The sequence below is a fragment of the Gracilinanus agilis genome, chromosome 1 (genome assembly GCF_016433145.1).
Source record: "Gracilinanus agilis isolate LMUSP501 chromosome 1, AgileGrace, whole genome shotgun sequence".
Lineage (NCBI taxonomy): Eukaryota > Metazoa > Chordata > Mammalia > Didelphimorphia > Didelphidae > Gracilinanus > Gracilinanus agilis.
Window position 1 is genome coordinate 153,105,538 of NC_058130.1, and position 15,855 is coordinate 153,121,392.

The 15,855-nt window shown below is 37.9% G+C and overlaps 1 protein-coding gene across 1 annotated transcript in view; it reads right to left on the reverse strand.

Moving 5' to 3' along the window:
- The window catches only part of COL15A1 (collagen type XV alpha 1 chain), a 218,515-nt gene extending 205,397 nt beyond the window's left edge, over window positions 1-13,118 (reverse strand). The window contains exons 1-2 of the mRNA XM_044658323.1: window positions 13,108-13,118; window positions 12,934-13,016 (exon numbers count right to left, since the gene is read on the reverse strand). Coding sequence (XP_044514258.1) covers window positions 12,934-13,016; window positions 13,108-13,118 — 94 coding nt within the window. The remainder of the gene's footprint in view (window positions 1-12,933; window positions 13,017-13,107) is intronic.
- Between the last annotated feature and the right edge of the window lie 2,737 nt (window positions 13,119-15,855).

A 15,855-nucleotide genomic window follows, 5' to 3' on the forward strand; every position in this document is an offset into this window, starting at 1 on the left:
GGAGGAGGAGGAAGAGGAGGAGGAGGAGGAGGAGGAGGAGGAGGAGGAGGAGGAAGGAGGAGGAAGAAGAAAAAATCATGTATGACTATAAAGGGATTGGGTGGCCAAGCAGTGAGAATAAGGTGGTAGGAGGACATTTGGAGTAGAGAAAAAGAAAGGAAGACAGGCATTTATTAAGCGCCTACTATGTGTCAGGTACTATACTAAGTGCCTTATAAATATTATCTCATTTGATCCTCTCAAAAACCCTAGGAGGTCAGTGCTCTTGTTATCCTTGAGTCCACTGGGATATCATGAAATTCTGTGTAAATATAAAAATGTTCCTAACTGTTGTTTGGTAAAATTTAGCAACAAATAACAACCACTTGATTGGGATAGGGGTGAGGGAACCCTTTCTAACAATAAGAGCTACCCTACAGTAGAAGGAATTGCCTCAAAAGGTAGTAAGTGAGTGGGTTCCCCTTATTGGGAGTCTCTAAAGTTTGGATAACCACTTGTTAGAAATGTTATCGAGGGAATCCTTGGTCAACTTTAGACATCTGCGAGATTCCTTCCAAATTTGTGATTCTAGGTTCCTGTAATGATTCATAAACTGGATGGAGAGTTAGAACTAGATGACTTCTGATATCACTTCCAACCTTAAATTCTGTTATTCTTCTGTTTGTTAGGCATATGTCATTCCCCTTCTTTCCAAACATTCATTCCTTCAACAAACACTTTCCAAACACTCATTCATTCATCAAACAGAATTCTATGCACCAATACAGTACTTTTACACTGGTAGAAATTCAAAGACTAGATATTATTACATTGAAAGCAGCGTGAAGTAATAGAGAATTCACTTCAGATAATGACTTGTGTCCAAGTCTTGCCTAAATACAATCTGGCTATGGGTCCCTGGACAAGTCAGGCAACCTCTGGGTTTCCTGTGCAACTCTCTTAAGACTATAAGTTGATGAATAGTTGCTGGTCTTTAAAAGGTAGAGAGAATTTGCTCAGTGGGGAGTTCCCTATAGTACATCCTTAAATGGTAGGATCCAGATAAGAAAAAAGCTCATATGTTGTTTCTATTCACTCTCAGTGGGGCAGGAGGGGAACAAAACAGGGATCTATATCCAACATTAGATGATAAATACATTAGAAAGTTGTAAAATAAAGAGCGATATGATGTTTGGGGGTGGGAGATCATGCTTAGAAATTGCATTACTTGTCATTTAAGTGAATTTTCAATGACGAAAGATGAACACAGAAATCCTTTTTCAACTAATAAGAAGCCACAGGCATCAGGCTAACCAAAGGAAGAGCTATGACAGAGAACATTGCCCAAGAGGTTTATCCTGCCTAGAAGCCAGCAACTTCAGTCATATAACTCAGACTTTAAGTCTTCTCTGGCATCAGACTCTTTTGTCATTAATGTTTGAATTCATTTATAAAAATCAAAGAAAACAGCAACTGCTCACTTGGGGACTTGTGCCTTGGGCACACTTATTACTGAAAATCACAGCTCTCCTACAATATTTGTTTTGTGGTTATCCCAATGGAGCACATGGGAAAGAGCATTCTAAAATACCCATGGAGCTTCTAACAACATTGAAGCAATGAGCATACTCTGAAAGATGCGGTCAGATGGCCCCAATAGAATGTCACTCTATAAATGAATTGGAAAGTAAAATGGTCTCTTTGGCTTCAATTAAACATAGATCGAGTGCCTGAAGAATCAGAGATATTAAGAGCTATAAGGGACACAAGAGACCATTTGGTTCATCCAATAGCTGTCCAAGATTCCCATTTACAATACCAACAAGTGGTCATCTCGCCTTTACTTGAAGTTCTTTAATGACGTAAAGCTCATACTTTCCAAGGCATCTCATTCCTCTTTTGAACAATGGAATTGTCAGGAAGTATTTCCTAACATTAGGCATTTACTTCTAATTCTCCCTTGTGAGACCAGCAAGTCTGAACTCTTCTCCACATAACTGTCCTTCCAGAATTTCTTGAACAGAATTATCAGTTCCCTTTCTCCAACTCTCTCCAGGGCAAACAGCTCCAGTTTTTTCATGGCTTTTCTTTAGTGGCAAGTGCTTTTACTGTCCCAGTGGGACATAACTCTCTCCTGGATTCAATCTAATTTTATCTAGCTCTTTCCAAAATCAAAAGTTAGGACATAGTGGAATAATTACATCTTTCATTTCTAGATATTATGCCTCTCCTATTACATTTTAGAATAGTATTACCTTTTTTTGATGGCTGTGCCATTATGTTGATTCATACTAAGCTAGTAGGCCTCTAAGACCCTCAGGTTACTAAACTTATGAAGTTAATTTTAGGAACCCAGACATAGAATTTTACATTTGTTTTTGTTAAATTTCATTTTAGTTTGATTCAAATCATTATTCTAGTATAGGAAAATTTTTTTGGATCCAGGCTCTGTGATCCAAAATTACATCTTCTTCCTTCTTCTCTTCCTACTCCTCCTCATCATCACCATCATAACTAGCATTTATATAGCACTTACTATAGTTCAGGCACCATCCTAAGTGCTTTATGAATATTATCTCAGAAAATTATTTGGAAGGTATTTGCAGTTATTATGTCAAGAAAGCTGAGACAAAGGTTAAATGACTTGCCCAGGGTTGCACACCTAGTATCTGCAGTTAAATTAGAATTCAAGTCTTCTGACTCCAAACCAAGTGCTCTGTCCACTGCATCCCCTAGCTACCTAAATCGGTATGTTAGAAATCCCTCCAAATTTTACCATCAACAAATTGGGCAACCTATATCATCTATGACTTAACCACATCATTGAAAAAATGTTGAAAATCATAGATTCTTGGGGAACTCCATTTGAAGACATCCTTCCAAGTTGACATTGGACCATTAATGATTACTATTTTTTAGATTTAGACATTCAAACATCCATTCATTTAGCAAGCAATTATTAGACACCTACTATGCACCAGGCACTGTGCTATGCACTATAGACTCAAAGACAAAAATGGAACAACCTTTGCTCTCATAGAGCTTCCATCCTATTGAAGAAGAAACACTGCAATGCATATAAGTAAATTCAAATCTATTCAAAAACAGTACAAAAATGCTAGTTAACCTCTCCAAATGTATCTAGGGAATGCTTTAAAGTTTGAAGAGTGCTTTCTGCTAATTATCTCCTCTGAACCTCACAAAAGCTCCATATGATACAATAGTTAGCATAGGTATTATTAACCCCATTTTACATATGAGGCAAATGAGGCTCAGACTTTCACAGAGGAAGAGATTTTAACTTCAGAGGTGAAGAAAGTAGCAAAATTAAAGAGGTGATTAGAATCTAATTCTTCCTGAAACAGATCCAACAGAATCATGACATGTCTACCACCATATCATGCTGTTTCTTTTAGCTAGACTGGTCTTCAGACAACTTATCAACAGGTCATTGCCAAGCTCCTACTTAAAAGTCTTTTCAGTTTTGTAGGACCTACTATAGTCCTTCACAGGCCACTGGAACAGTCTCAAAGAATTCTTAATCATCTCTATAACATAAGAAAGCATCACAGTAGGGCTTTTGTGGCAGAAACAAAAGTAAATTAGCTAAAAACCATAACAAAAGCAATCAATACAACTTGTTCAAAGCAATCCTCAATTGTGGCTTCTAAGATTTTTTAAAAGTTCCACACAAGACAGAGAAAAAGAGGAGTTTAATTATCATTAAATGCCAACGTACAATTGGAAACCTCAGATGAATCAAAATAATTTGGCTTCTCAAACCAGTAGCTCACATCCTGATGGATGGGGAAAATTAAACATGAAAGAGAGCCACCCACTCGAGGCATTTAAACCTGAAATTAAATTTAAAAGTGTGTGTCATATGAAAAAGCTGCACTGAGAGAGGCTTTTTGAATGGAATATTAACTAGTTCATCATGTTTATTTGAGAAGGGAAAAGCACAGTCACTATCTCTGTTGTGTAACAAAGACCAAACATTTGTCAATCACCATTTGGTGTCATAACTGAGAGTTGGTGCCATATAGTTGTGAGCAAATTGAGTGCAGGGTTTGAGACATGAGTCTTGGGGATGGATGCCAAGTTGGAGCAGTGTCTCCCAAAAGCTGCTTAGCCCCAGTAGGTGATCTCAGTTTCCCAGGAGCTATTGGTCCTTCAACTCCTTATGGTCTCAGCTGTCCCATTCAACCAGTTTGCTCATCTATTACACCTTACTTCTGTACAGTTTTAGCCACTTCTGGGATCTTTTCTATCCCTTTCATCCAAATTTCATGGAATCTCTTAAAGGAATGCACAATGAAGGAGTGAAGGAAATCCATGTTAGGGTCAGCTGGTTAATAGTAATGTTTCTGAAAGATTTAAATAATCTCCCTAATTGTTTACATGGGCAGTTAGATTGCATAGTGGATAAAGCACTAGGTTTATACCACTGCTGGGTTTGTGCACCAAAAAGATGATAGAGAAAAAGATTTGTACAAAAATATTTATAGCCACGCTCTTTGTGGTGGCAAAAAACTTGGAAAATGAGGGGGTGTACCTCTATTGGGGAATGGCTGAAAAAATGGTGGTATCTGTTGGTGATGGAATACTGTTGTGCTCAAAGGAATAAAGAACTGGAGGAATTCCATGTGAACTGGAATGACCTCCAGGAATCGATGCAGAGTGAAAGGAGCAGAACCAGGAGAACCTTATACACAGAGACTGATACACTGTGGTAAAATAGAAAGTAATGGACTTCTGAACCAGCAGCAATGCAATGATCCAGGACAATTCTGAGGGACTTATGAGAAAGAATGCTATCCTCATTCAGAGGAAGAACCGTGGGAGTAGAAACACAGAAGAAAAACATGACTGATTACATGATTTGATGAGAATATGGTTAAGGTTTTGATGTTAAAGAATCACTCTACTGCCAATATGAATAACATGGAAGTAGATTTTAAACAATGATTCATGTATAACCCAGTGGAATTGCTTGTCAGCTCTAGGAGGGGGAATGGAAAAGGGGGGGGGGAGAAATCATGAGTCATGTAACCATGGAAAAATGTTCTAAAAAAATAAAATAAAATAAAGCCCTGGGCTTGGGAATCAGGAACACTCATCTTCATGAGTCCAAATCTGGCATCACTTATTAGTTGTGTGACCCTAGGCAAGTCACTTAACTTTGTCTGAGTTCTTCATCTTTAAATGAGGTGGAGAAGGAAATGGCAAACCACTCCAGCGTCTTTGCCAAGAAACACCCAAATGTGATCACAAAGAGCTGGACACAACTGAAAATGCCTGAATGACAACAACATTGTCTACAGGAAATTCTTCATTATTTTTTAATTTTAATTTTTTAGAAATTTTTTCCATGGTTACATAATTCATGTTCTTATTCTCCCTTCCACCCTCCCTAACTCCCCCCCCCCATAGCTGACACGCATTTCCACTGGTTTCTTCATGTGTCATTGATCAAGACCTATTTCTATATTATTGATAGTTGCGCTGAGATGGTCGTTTAGAGTCTGCATCAACTCATGTGTTCAAGCAGTTGTTTTTCTTCTGTGTTTCCTCTCCTGCAGTTCTTCCTCTGAATGTGGATAGCGTTCTTTACCATAAATCCCTCAGGATTGTCCTGGATCATTGCATTGCTGCTAGTACAGAAGTCCATTACATTCCATTTTACAACAATGTATCAGTCTCTGTGTATAAGGTTCTCCTGGTTCTGCTCCTTTCACTCTGCATCAATTCCTGGAAGTCTTTACAGTTCACATGGAATTCCTCCAGTTTATTATTCCTTTGAGCATAGTAGTATTCCATCACCAGCAGATACCACAATTTGTTCATAAAGGTAACTAGCTTCAGAGAAACATGGGAAGATTTAAATGAACTGATTCACAATGAGGCAGACTAGGAAAACAATATACACATATAATAACTACAAGAAGTAGAAAAGTCAATAAAATGAAACTGAACACTACATAATTATAATGACCAAACTTGGGCCTGGGGAAGAAAGAAGAAAAGGTACTTCCTTCTTTTCCTTAGGGAAATGTATAATTATAACTATGGAATGTTGAAGACACTGTCGACACTGTCACTGAATGGATTTATTGCTTGTTTTTGCTTAACTTTTGTTTTTCTTTTAAATATCTGTTAAAAGGAAAGTGTAGATATAGGGATAAAGGTAAATGGAGGGGCATATCTGGAAATTTATATTTTGTAAAAGCAAAAGGGTGTCAATGATATAAAAAAACTTCTTACCTTTTGTTTTATACTTGATACTAAGCAACAGTTCCAAGACAGAAGAGTGTTAAGGGTAAGGCAATTAGAGTTAAATGACTTGCTCAAGGTCACCCAGTTAGGAAATGTCTGGAGCCAAATTTGAATCTAGGACCTCCTATCTCTAGGCTTGGCTATCTATCCACTGAGCTGGCTATCCTAGCTTCCCCACAATACTTTTTTAAAAAATATATAATTAGGGAGAAATTGGGGTGTTTTATCAGTTCCCAAATCAATAGAGTATACTTCCTTACTTATGGAGTGGTATCACATAATGATTTGTCAAGTTTATTTGAGTTAGGGCTAGGAATGAGAGAATTGAGAATTCCCCCAAAGTAACTGTAGGTCCTAGCTTTCTGGAGGCTCTTTGACTGTATTACACAAGTCCCAAATAAGAACTTTCAGGCATCTCATTTACTAATATCACAAATGTCAGAAAACTTTATATTACATAGGCTTATAGTCCAAGAGCATGGTTTATTCTCAGCCTGGAAAGAAGGCAAAGGTGCCATTTTAATGGACTTAAGGCTTATGTAGGTGTTCTTCACAAGGTTCTTTTTTATTTTAAGCATTAGGTCACAGGTGTGACACAAACTTACTTCTGAATCTATAAGTAGTATCTAAATGCAAAGATTTACACTTTTTAGTAGAACTCCATGACATGCACAACCTTCTTTTTTTCTGTTTTGGTGGCAAATATACATTTTCTGTTATACACAAATTTCAGTTGTGTCCTATGGAAAATATGCTTGACAGTCATGTCAACTATCTCAAGATTTCCCATCCATCATCAGAAACAGTCAGATGTATTTTTTATATTTTCCAACTTCAAGAAATATTTCCCAAGCATTTGCTATTCAAAAAGTATCATACTTATGCACAGGGAATAAAATCTATCAATTTTTCAACATGCATTTATTATGGGTCATGTACTGGTCCTTTGGAATACAAGTATGAAGAATGAAATAATTCCACACTCACAAAGGAACTTACACTATAAAATAACAAAATGGAGGAGACAATTATATGGAGCATAAATATGAGGTGGATAAACACAAACAAATTCAAAGAAGTTGATTTCAAAGTAGTTTGGGAGGGAGGACACTGGGAGTTAAGGGATTGGGAAAGTCTTCATACAAAAAGATGGTTCTTGATCTATGTCTTAAAGGAAGATAAAAGAGATGACCCTGAATCTGATCTCAAGGAACACATAATTTAGCAGGGAAGAAAGGACAATATTAGTACAAAAAAGAGAGAGCTGTGTTAAGGAGCTGTCCAAGAAAAGTGTTATGAGAAACTGGGTTATGGAGAAACCACTTTCATCTAGGATGGCCAGGGAAGGCTTCAGAAAGAATGTATCACTTGAGTTGGGCATTTAACAACAAGAGGGATTTTAAAGGGATTGAGGAAAGTTGATTTTGGATATTGAGGTCAGAAGCAAGGAGGCAGGAACAGGGAAAGAAATAACAGAGTAGGGAGAAGAATCTAGGGTAGGGTTTTTATTTTTTTTGATGCTAGTAGAATGACTTTATTTGAAAACTGGGCTTAGTAGTAGGCACACATAGGCATATATATATACAATATAGCTTAGAAAAGAATGAAAAAATGTTGTGAAGGACTTCAGAAGTCCATAATTTACAAGAAATCACTGAGTTTTAAGGAGACGAGTAATATATTTGTTAGTGGGACCATAAGATCATAGCTTCAAGCTGGAAGCGATCTCAAAAATCATTAAATTCAACCCATTTATTTTGTAGATGAGAAAAGTAACCTCAGAAATATTAGCCAACTTGCCTAAGATCACATAGTAGTAAATAGTAGAATTAAGAGTCAAACTCAACTACTCTGATTCCTGATCCTGTTTTTTTTCCCCACTGAACCATTGAACTAGGAAATGATACGAAAGATGGATTAGAAAACTGATAAACTAAAGACTGGACAACCAAATAAGGGGTTACAATAATAACCTCATGAAGAAAAAATTAAGGCCTGAACTAAGGGCAATTGTAACAGGAGTGGAAAAATGGAGACCAAGTTGAGACTTATTGGTAAGGCTGAACTGAGGAGATGTGGCTACAGATTGGAAGCGGTGTGTGTGTATGAGAGAGAAAGAGACAGAGACAAAAAGAGGCAGAGAAGAGACAGAGACTGGGGTGGGGGTGGAGAAAGAGAGAGGTCAAAAATTACTGAGGGTTTGGAGCTCCCATCATCAGGAGCAGAGAAGTTGAGGGACTGTCAAGTTTTGAAGGAAGATTTGGACATATCAAGTTTATGGTGCTATCTGGCACTTGAAATCCAGGAGGAAATAATGAATAAGCAATAAGAACTAATCTGTACTTCAAAGGAGAGATGGGTAGAGATATAGTTTTGGAAGTTGTCTGTATAGGTGATAACTGAAGCCTTGGGAAGGAATGAAATAACCAAGGGGAAAAGTATAGAGAAGGGGAGAAGAGAGAAGATAAAGGCAAGGAAGGAAAAGAGGGGAGAGGAAAAGAGAGAAAATGAAAGAAGGGGAAGGGAAAGGAGAAGAGGAGAAAGTTGAGGAGGGAAGGGAAATTCATGTTTAAGGGGAAGGAGGAAAATGAGAAACCAGCAAAGAAAACAAGCTGGATCAGATAGAGAATCATGGGAGTAGCATCATGTAAACAAGAGGAAAGATTATTAAGAAGGATAAGGTCCTCAACAAGGTCAAATGCTACAGAGACATCTAGAATGAAGAGATTAACAATAATAGCTCACATTTTAATATTGCTACATGATTTAGAAGACACTTTGTGTACATTCTCTTAATTGAGTCCAAAGAAATTGACTCAGGAGTATTTAATGATTTACCCAAATGAGCATGGCTACTGAGTGACAGAACTAGGATTTAAACCCACAGCATCTGATTATGAGTTAACTGTCCTTTCTGCTATATCAATCTATTTCCCATCCAAAGGAATTTTTTTAAAAACAGTCATTTGTGTTTAGCAATAAAAGGAACATTGTTGTGTTTGAAGAGAGCGATATATTTTTTACAATGGTTAAGAAAGAAATCAAATTGCAACAGGTAGAGGAACAAGGTAGTAGAGGCAGTAAGTTTGAATTGTTTATTCTAGAAGTTTGGCAGGAAAGAAGAAGACGGATATAGGACAATAGCTTTAGGAAGTAGAGAGGTTAATGGTCATTTTTTTTAGAACAGAGGAAACACTACTATTTGTAGTCTGGATTAAAGGAAGACATGAGGGAAGAAAGGAGAAGAGGCAGTCTTCTGAAGAGAGAGGGAAAGAGGGATAGAGGAAGAGAGAGAGGGAAGGAGGGAGGGAGGAAAGGAAGGAAAGAAGGAGGGAGAGAGAGGAAGAGAAAAGGAGAGAATGAGAAAGACACAGGGGGAGAGAAGTGGAACTGAGAGTACAGAGGAGCTAGCCTTGGAAAATATGCAGGTCCCCTCTTCCTCAGAGACTATAGGAAATGAGAATGGGTGAAGATAAGGGAAGGTTTAGAGGAAGTGAAGAAGCTAATATGGGAGGGCATCAATTTTCTTAGAAAAATAAGAGATGAGGTGATCTGTCAGGCAAAGGAAGATAGAATAGAGACTTGAGGAGAGAACATTTTAAATACCTGTCAGGCATATTCAAATGTCAAGAGAAGAAAAAAATTTAACGACTGCTCAGAGACACAATTGTCTCTAAGGAGAAAGCAAGAAATTGAGGATTGAGGTTATGTGCATGCTCTCCCTTCTGAATACTACTTTGGAGATATGAGCATGGGCCCTCAATGTGAGGGAGATTGGCTACCTGCCATGGGTTGAAGGTGTCAATCCTGGCTTGAGCATGAGGGGATCATTGGGCCACTCAGTGTCCCTGCTTTGTTGTCCCTCCCTCTCACTTCCTTAAGTATCTATATTAAGCAATGTGATCTCCCATTTTTGAACCTTCTCCTAAAAATGAAATGTAAAAGGCCTATTTCCTTCAATATTGACTGTTTGATATAGACAATTTGTCTATGAAAACTCTTTAGTTCATCAAAGAACACTGAAGAAAGGTCACAATAAAGATAAAAAATAAACTAGTACAGAAGAAGTGAATGGATGGTGGTTAGTGAAGGATATTTCAGGTCTTGGAGAAGAAATATAGATATTTGAAGTAAAATAGAGTTTGAAATCACAGAAACTGATGAATTCAAGAAACTTTGAGGAACAATTTCCTAGAAAGATAATTCATACAGATACTGAAGTCTTCACAGGTAATTTCAAAGGAAGAGGTAGAAAGACTGAGCTAGCATCTTAGAAGGGATTCAAGAGATTGGTAAGGTAACACCAACTTCCAAGGATGTAAGTTGCTAGGTAATAATGACAGAGCCTGGATCTGGAATTGGCAATGACCAATGATGAACAAAGCAAAATGTTAGTAGCATCTCCAGGCTGTGTGAGGGAGAGAGAGAGAACTGATGTAGCTTCTAGAGATCTGAAATTCTTAAAAGTTAGAAGTTTCAGAAGCAGCTAAGTTAGACTTACTGGATTGAGAGCCAGACTTAGGGAAAGGAGGTTCTGAGTTCAAATTTGGCCTCAGACACTTCCTAGCTTTGTGATGCCAGGCAGATCACTTAACCACCATCGCCTAACCCTAATTTCCTCTCTTCTGCCTTGGAACCAATACATAGTAATGATTCTAAGATGAAAGTTAAGGTTTATCTTTTTAAAGTTAATTTCCAAGTTTAAGGAGAAGACAAGGATATCATAAAGACCCTATATAAGAAAAGGGTATTAGACCTGAAATATTTGAGAAAAGGACAACAAATTCAAGGATTTAGAGTTTTTACAAAAAAGTCATGTGTCTTAGCTAGCCTTATAGTTATTTTACTGGCAGGGGAGTTTCCTCATTTGATAGTTCTCCGTTATCAACAAAATCATGCCATCTCTATCTGTATTTCCTGGAAAGTAGGTATCATGTCTTTCACTGGGCTAAGAATAGTAAATATATGCTAAATGGATAAATGAATGAATGAGTCTTGATTTGGGTGAACAGATTCATGGGCATGTTAAATTGCATGAAATTGGTGCAGCTAGAGTATTAAGCCTGAAATAGGGAGGATTTGGGTTTAAATCTGACTTCAGCTATTACCCAGCAGTGTGATCCTGGTCAAGTCCCTTAACCCCAATTGCCTAACCCTTGACACTCTTCTTTCTTAGACAGAAAGTAAGAGTTTAAAATAAATAAATAAAATAATGAATTACATGAATTTTTTAAAAATAAAAACTCCAAATGCCTGGATATTTTAGCCTTTTCTTATTTTTAAAAGGAAGAAACAATTGCTTAGGGAGTTTTGGTTATCCCTCCAGGTTCATGCAGTGTCGAGAAGTGGGATTTGAACCTAGGTCCTTTCACTCTCATGTACTTTTCACTATACCAATCTGCCTTCAGGATAGAACAATTCTACATTCTATTCACAAATGAATTATTAGAGAAAATGTCCTCACACTATCCAAAATGGAATGGACTGTCATTATAAATACCTTCTTTACAATAATAGATCCATGCACAAGAATCTCCCTTCCCCATTACCACTTTGGTACCTTCTTCCAGGGGAGTTATTCTCTTATATACTCTCTTCCCAAACCCTGGATTAGTTGTATCTTATCTTTCCTGGCCTTCTGGAGCCCCCAGAGATACTTATTCCATTGTAAGAGCAGCTGATGATGCCCCAAACTTAAAACCTACCATTTCCTATTGAATCTGCTATCCATTCTAGAGAGAAAATTACTTTAGGGAAGTCTGAAATGAGTTTATATTGTAGAAGCCTGTCTGAACTCCTCTGATAAATACTATAGTTCGACCTACTCATTGGCAAAAAATTTTGAAAGGTCCTCCATCAGAAGTAATCTTGTCCAGACCCTGCCTGAGCTATGAATTCCCTCTACCATATCCCTAACAGAGGGCTTCCCCTTCCTTAGCCAGTGACAGGTACCTCCAGAGGAAGCTTCTTCCATTTTAGGACACAGCCAAATGTTTTAAAGGTTCTCCTAACGATTATTCAGAGAATAGAGCATCAGAATCATCCCCCCCCACCCTTGAATTGAAACGGGCTGCTTCTTGGAGATGTGTCCATAGGTAAGGCATGTCTAAACAGTAAATCTTAAAGTGTGGGCATTATAAAAAGGGAAACATTTCACATGGGAAAGGAAAGTTTTTCTGTACAAATTTATTTTAGTTTTAGGTCTTTCCATTTCATTCACTGAGATCATCTAAAGGCATTCAGTAGTCATACTCATTTGGAACATACATCTATATATACCCCACCCAATTCTACTGCAACATTCCAAGCATCACATCTTCATCAGTCCTTAGGGCTCCCCCCCCCCTTCCTCCTTCTCTTCATTGATGTATTCTGTAAGCCTCAACATACATCAAGAGTTGAAAGTACACTTCTAGGTTACACTGGAATGTGCCAGTGAATAACTTCATAACAAGCTCTCTTATGTAGAAAGGTCACTTTCTCCCTCTCCATTTATGTTCAGGAATGAAGAACAGTTACAGCCCAGAACTTTGAGCAAATTCCTTAAGGAACAACAGTTAGCAAGTACAGTGAGATTCTCTACAATCACCATCCTGCTGTTGGGGACTTCATTTATTCCCCTTGATTTTATCTGAAAAGGACTGGGGGCTAGATGCAGAGTGGGGTAAGGTTTCTTACCTTCCGTGATCTGAGCGAGGATGATAGCAGACAGCAGCGCCGGCCAGAGCAGGACCGACAAACACCAGGACCCCCAGTTCTGCCTAAAAGAGTTTGTCAAGGAACAGGAATAAGTTAAGATGGAAAGTATGTGACAAGCTGCTGCAGGAGAAAGAATAAAAATAGAACGTGTACCTTGAAAGCATTTTTGAAAAGTTTGCTCCAAGAGTCTAAGTGACCAAACTTTGGGGTTGCATGAGCTTGCACTCAGGGAAGAGAGAGACAGGAAAAAAAGTCGCTACAAGTTGAAATCCGCTGTCTCTCAGGCTGCATCCAGAAGAGAATGAAACAAAGGCAGCTCTCAGGGTCTCGGGCTCTTTAGTGACTCATTGCAATCAGGGCTGCAACTCTGAAATCTGATTCCTTCCAGCGTTGCCTTTCGGACCACCGCCCTGAACTCCTTAACTGTCGCTCCCACCTTATTTATTTAAATGTACTTTCTTCCTACCTTTTTCCCACGTTCTCGCTACAGTCAGGAGATGGTCTGTCCGTTACATATACAGGCTCTCCACACCCCCTTTTCCTCCGTTGACATCTTCACTCCCATTTCCAATAAAATATGACCTTTGACATCCTTCTTGTATATAGACGGGATTATGTCAGAACGCTGTGTTAGAATGCCAAAGTTTTACGGTCAGGTTTTAAAAATGACTTTTGCCTAGTTATAACTTGGGTAAACTTCAGTCTGTATGAGATACATAAAGATCAAAGGCACTGGCAAAATATTCTAAGTCTGAAGAAGGAGTGGAACACGGACTGGAACTCTGACTTCGCTGGTATAGGTGAGAGGCAGCAAGGTGTGATTGGTAGAGCCAGGAAGATCTGGGTTCGAGAGCCTGCCTGGGACAAATACTGGCTCTGCCGTGCAGGGCAAGTCACATAACTTCTCAGTGCCCAGTCAACTTTCTAAGACTAAAAGTTGCAGAGGTGCCAAACTGAAATGATAGAGGGAGTTTCTTCATCTAGGAAGTCTCCATAAATTATTGGTTTTTAGGATATGGGTAGTATGAACCAATGGGAATACATGTTGGTCACTAGACTTGCCTCATTAGGAAATGATGATGACTCTGCAAAATATTCTTATTTTAGAAAGCTAGGTTTTATTTAAAAATTTGAAGCTTTCTGGTACAGATACAGCAGGTTATTTTGTACTATCTGGCTGTTGTCAAATCATTTAACTGTTCTTTTAGAACCTCAAGTTCTTTAGTCAATCAATTAGAATTTGCTTTTTTTTTTTTTTCCTATCAAGCTCTACATTAGGTTGTGGAGATGCAAACAGACCCTGTCATTTATGACCTATTTGGGAGAAACAATAATAATAGATAACAATGATCCAGGATAACTTTGAGGGACTTATGGGAAAAAAACCACTATCCATATTCAGAGGAAGAACTGTGGGAGCAGAAACACAAAAGAAAAACAACTGCCTGATGACATGGGAGGATGGGGATATAATTAGGGATATTGACTCAAAATGAACACCCTAGCACAAATATCAATAATACGGAAATAGGTCTTGATCAATGACACATGTAAAACCCAATGGAATTGCTCATTAGCTATGGGAGGGGGTGGAGGGAGGGGAGGGATAGAACATGAATCCTATAACCATGGGAAAATGCCCTAAAATAATTAATTAAATAAAAATACAAAATTTGAAAATAATAATAGTTAACATTCATATGGAATTTTAAGGTTTACAAAGATATATATTTATATATGTTATATATATATATATATAAATCAAATGAGGATCAAAAGAAATTATATAGAAATCATATTAGATTTATATATAAAATAGATGTGTATATATGTATAAATATATAAACTTTCATTTGATTTTATATAAGGTATATATGTATATAGTGCTATATAATATGTTCTATAAACACATACATGTATATAATGATTTTCAAATGTTTATACACATGTATATACACATTGTGCAAATGTATGATACATTATACATAAAATGAGATTAATGTACATATATACATAAGTATATGTGTGTGTATAGATAATCTGTTATATACTTTAAAATATATTTTTGAGCATATATGTGTGTTTAATTTCTTTTGAGAAAGTATAATCTCTTTTGATCCTCATCACAACTCTGGTAGATAGGTCTTATTATTGTCCACATTTTACACTTGTGAAAACTGCAGCAAGGGGCAGCTAGATAATTCAGTGGATAGAGAGCCAGATCAGGAGACAGGAGGTCCCGAGTTCAATCTGACCTTAGATACTTCCTGGCTGAGTGATCCTGGGCAAGTCACTTAATCCCAATTACACTGCCCTTACTGTTCTTCTGCCTTGCAACTGATACTTAGTACTGATTCTAAGACGGAAGTGAGGGTTTAAGGGGAAAAAATGTGGCAAACAGAAGCTAAATGAATAATTTACTTAGAGTCTCATAGCTAGTGAGGCAGGAGTTAAACAAGTTTTCTGACTCCAGGCTCACCTACAGCAGCACCTAACTGACAAAATAAGCTTTTCTTTTTTCTTTCTTTCTTTCTTTCTTTCCTTCCTTCCTTCCTTCCTTCCTTCCTTCCTTCCTTCCTTCCTTCCTTCCTTCCTTATTTCCTTCCTTCCTTCCTTCCTTCCTTCCTTCCTTCCTTCCTTCCTTCCTTCCTTCCTTCCTTCCTTATTTCCTTCCTTCCTTCCTTCCTTCCTTCCTTCCTTCCTTCCTTCCTTCCTTCCTTCCTTCCTTCCTTATTTCCTTCCTTCCTTCCTTCCTTCCTTCCTTCCTTCCTTCCTTCCTTCCTTCCTTCCTTCCTTCCTTATTTCCTTCCTTCCTTCCTTCCTTCCTTCCTTCCTTCCTTCCTTCCTTCCTTCCTTCCTTCCTTCCTTATTTCCTTCCTTCCTTCCTTCCTTCCTTCCTTC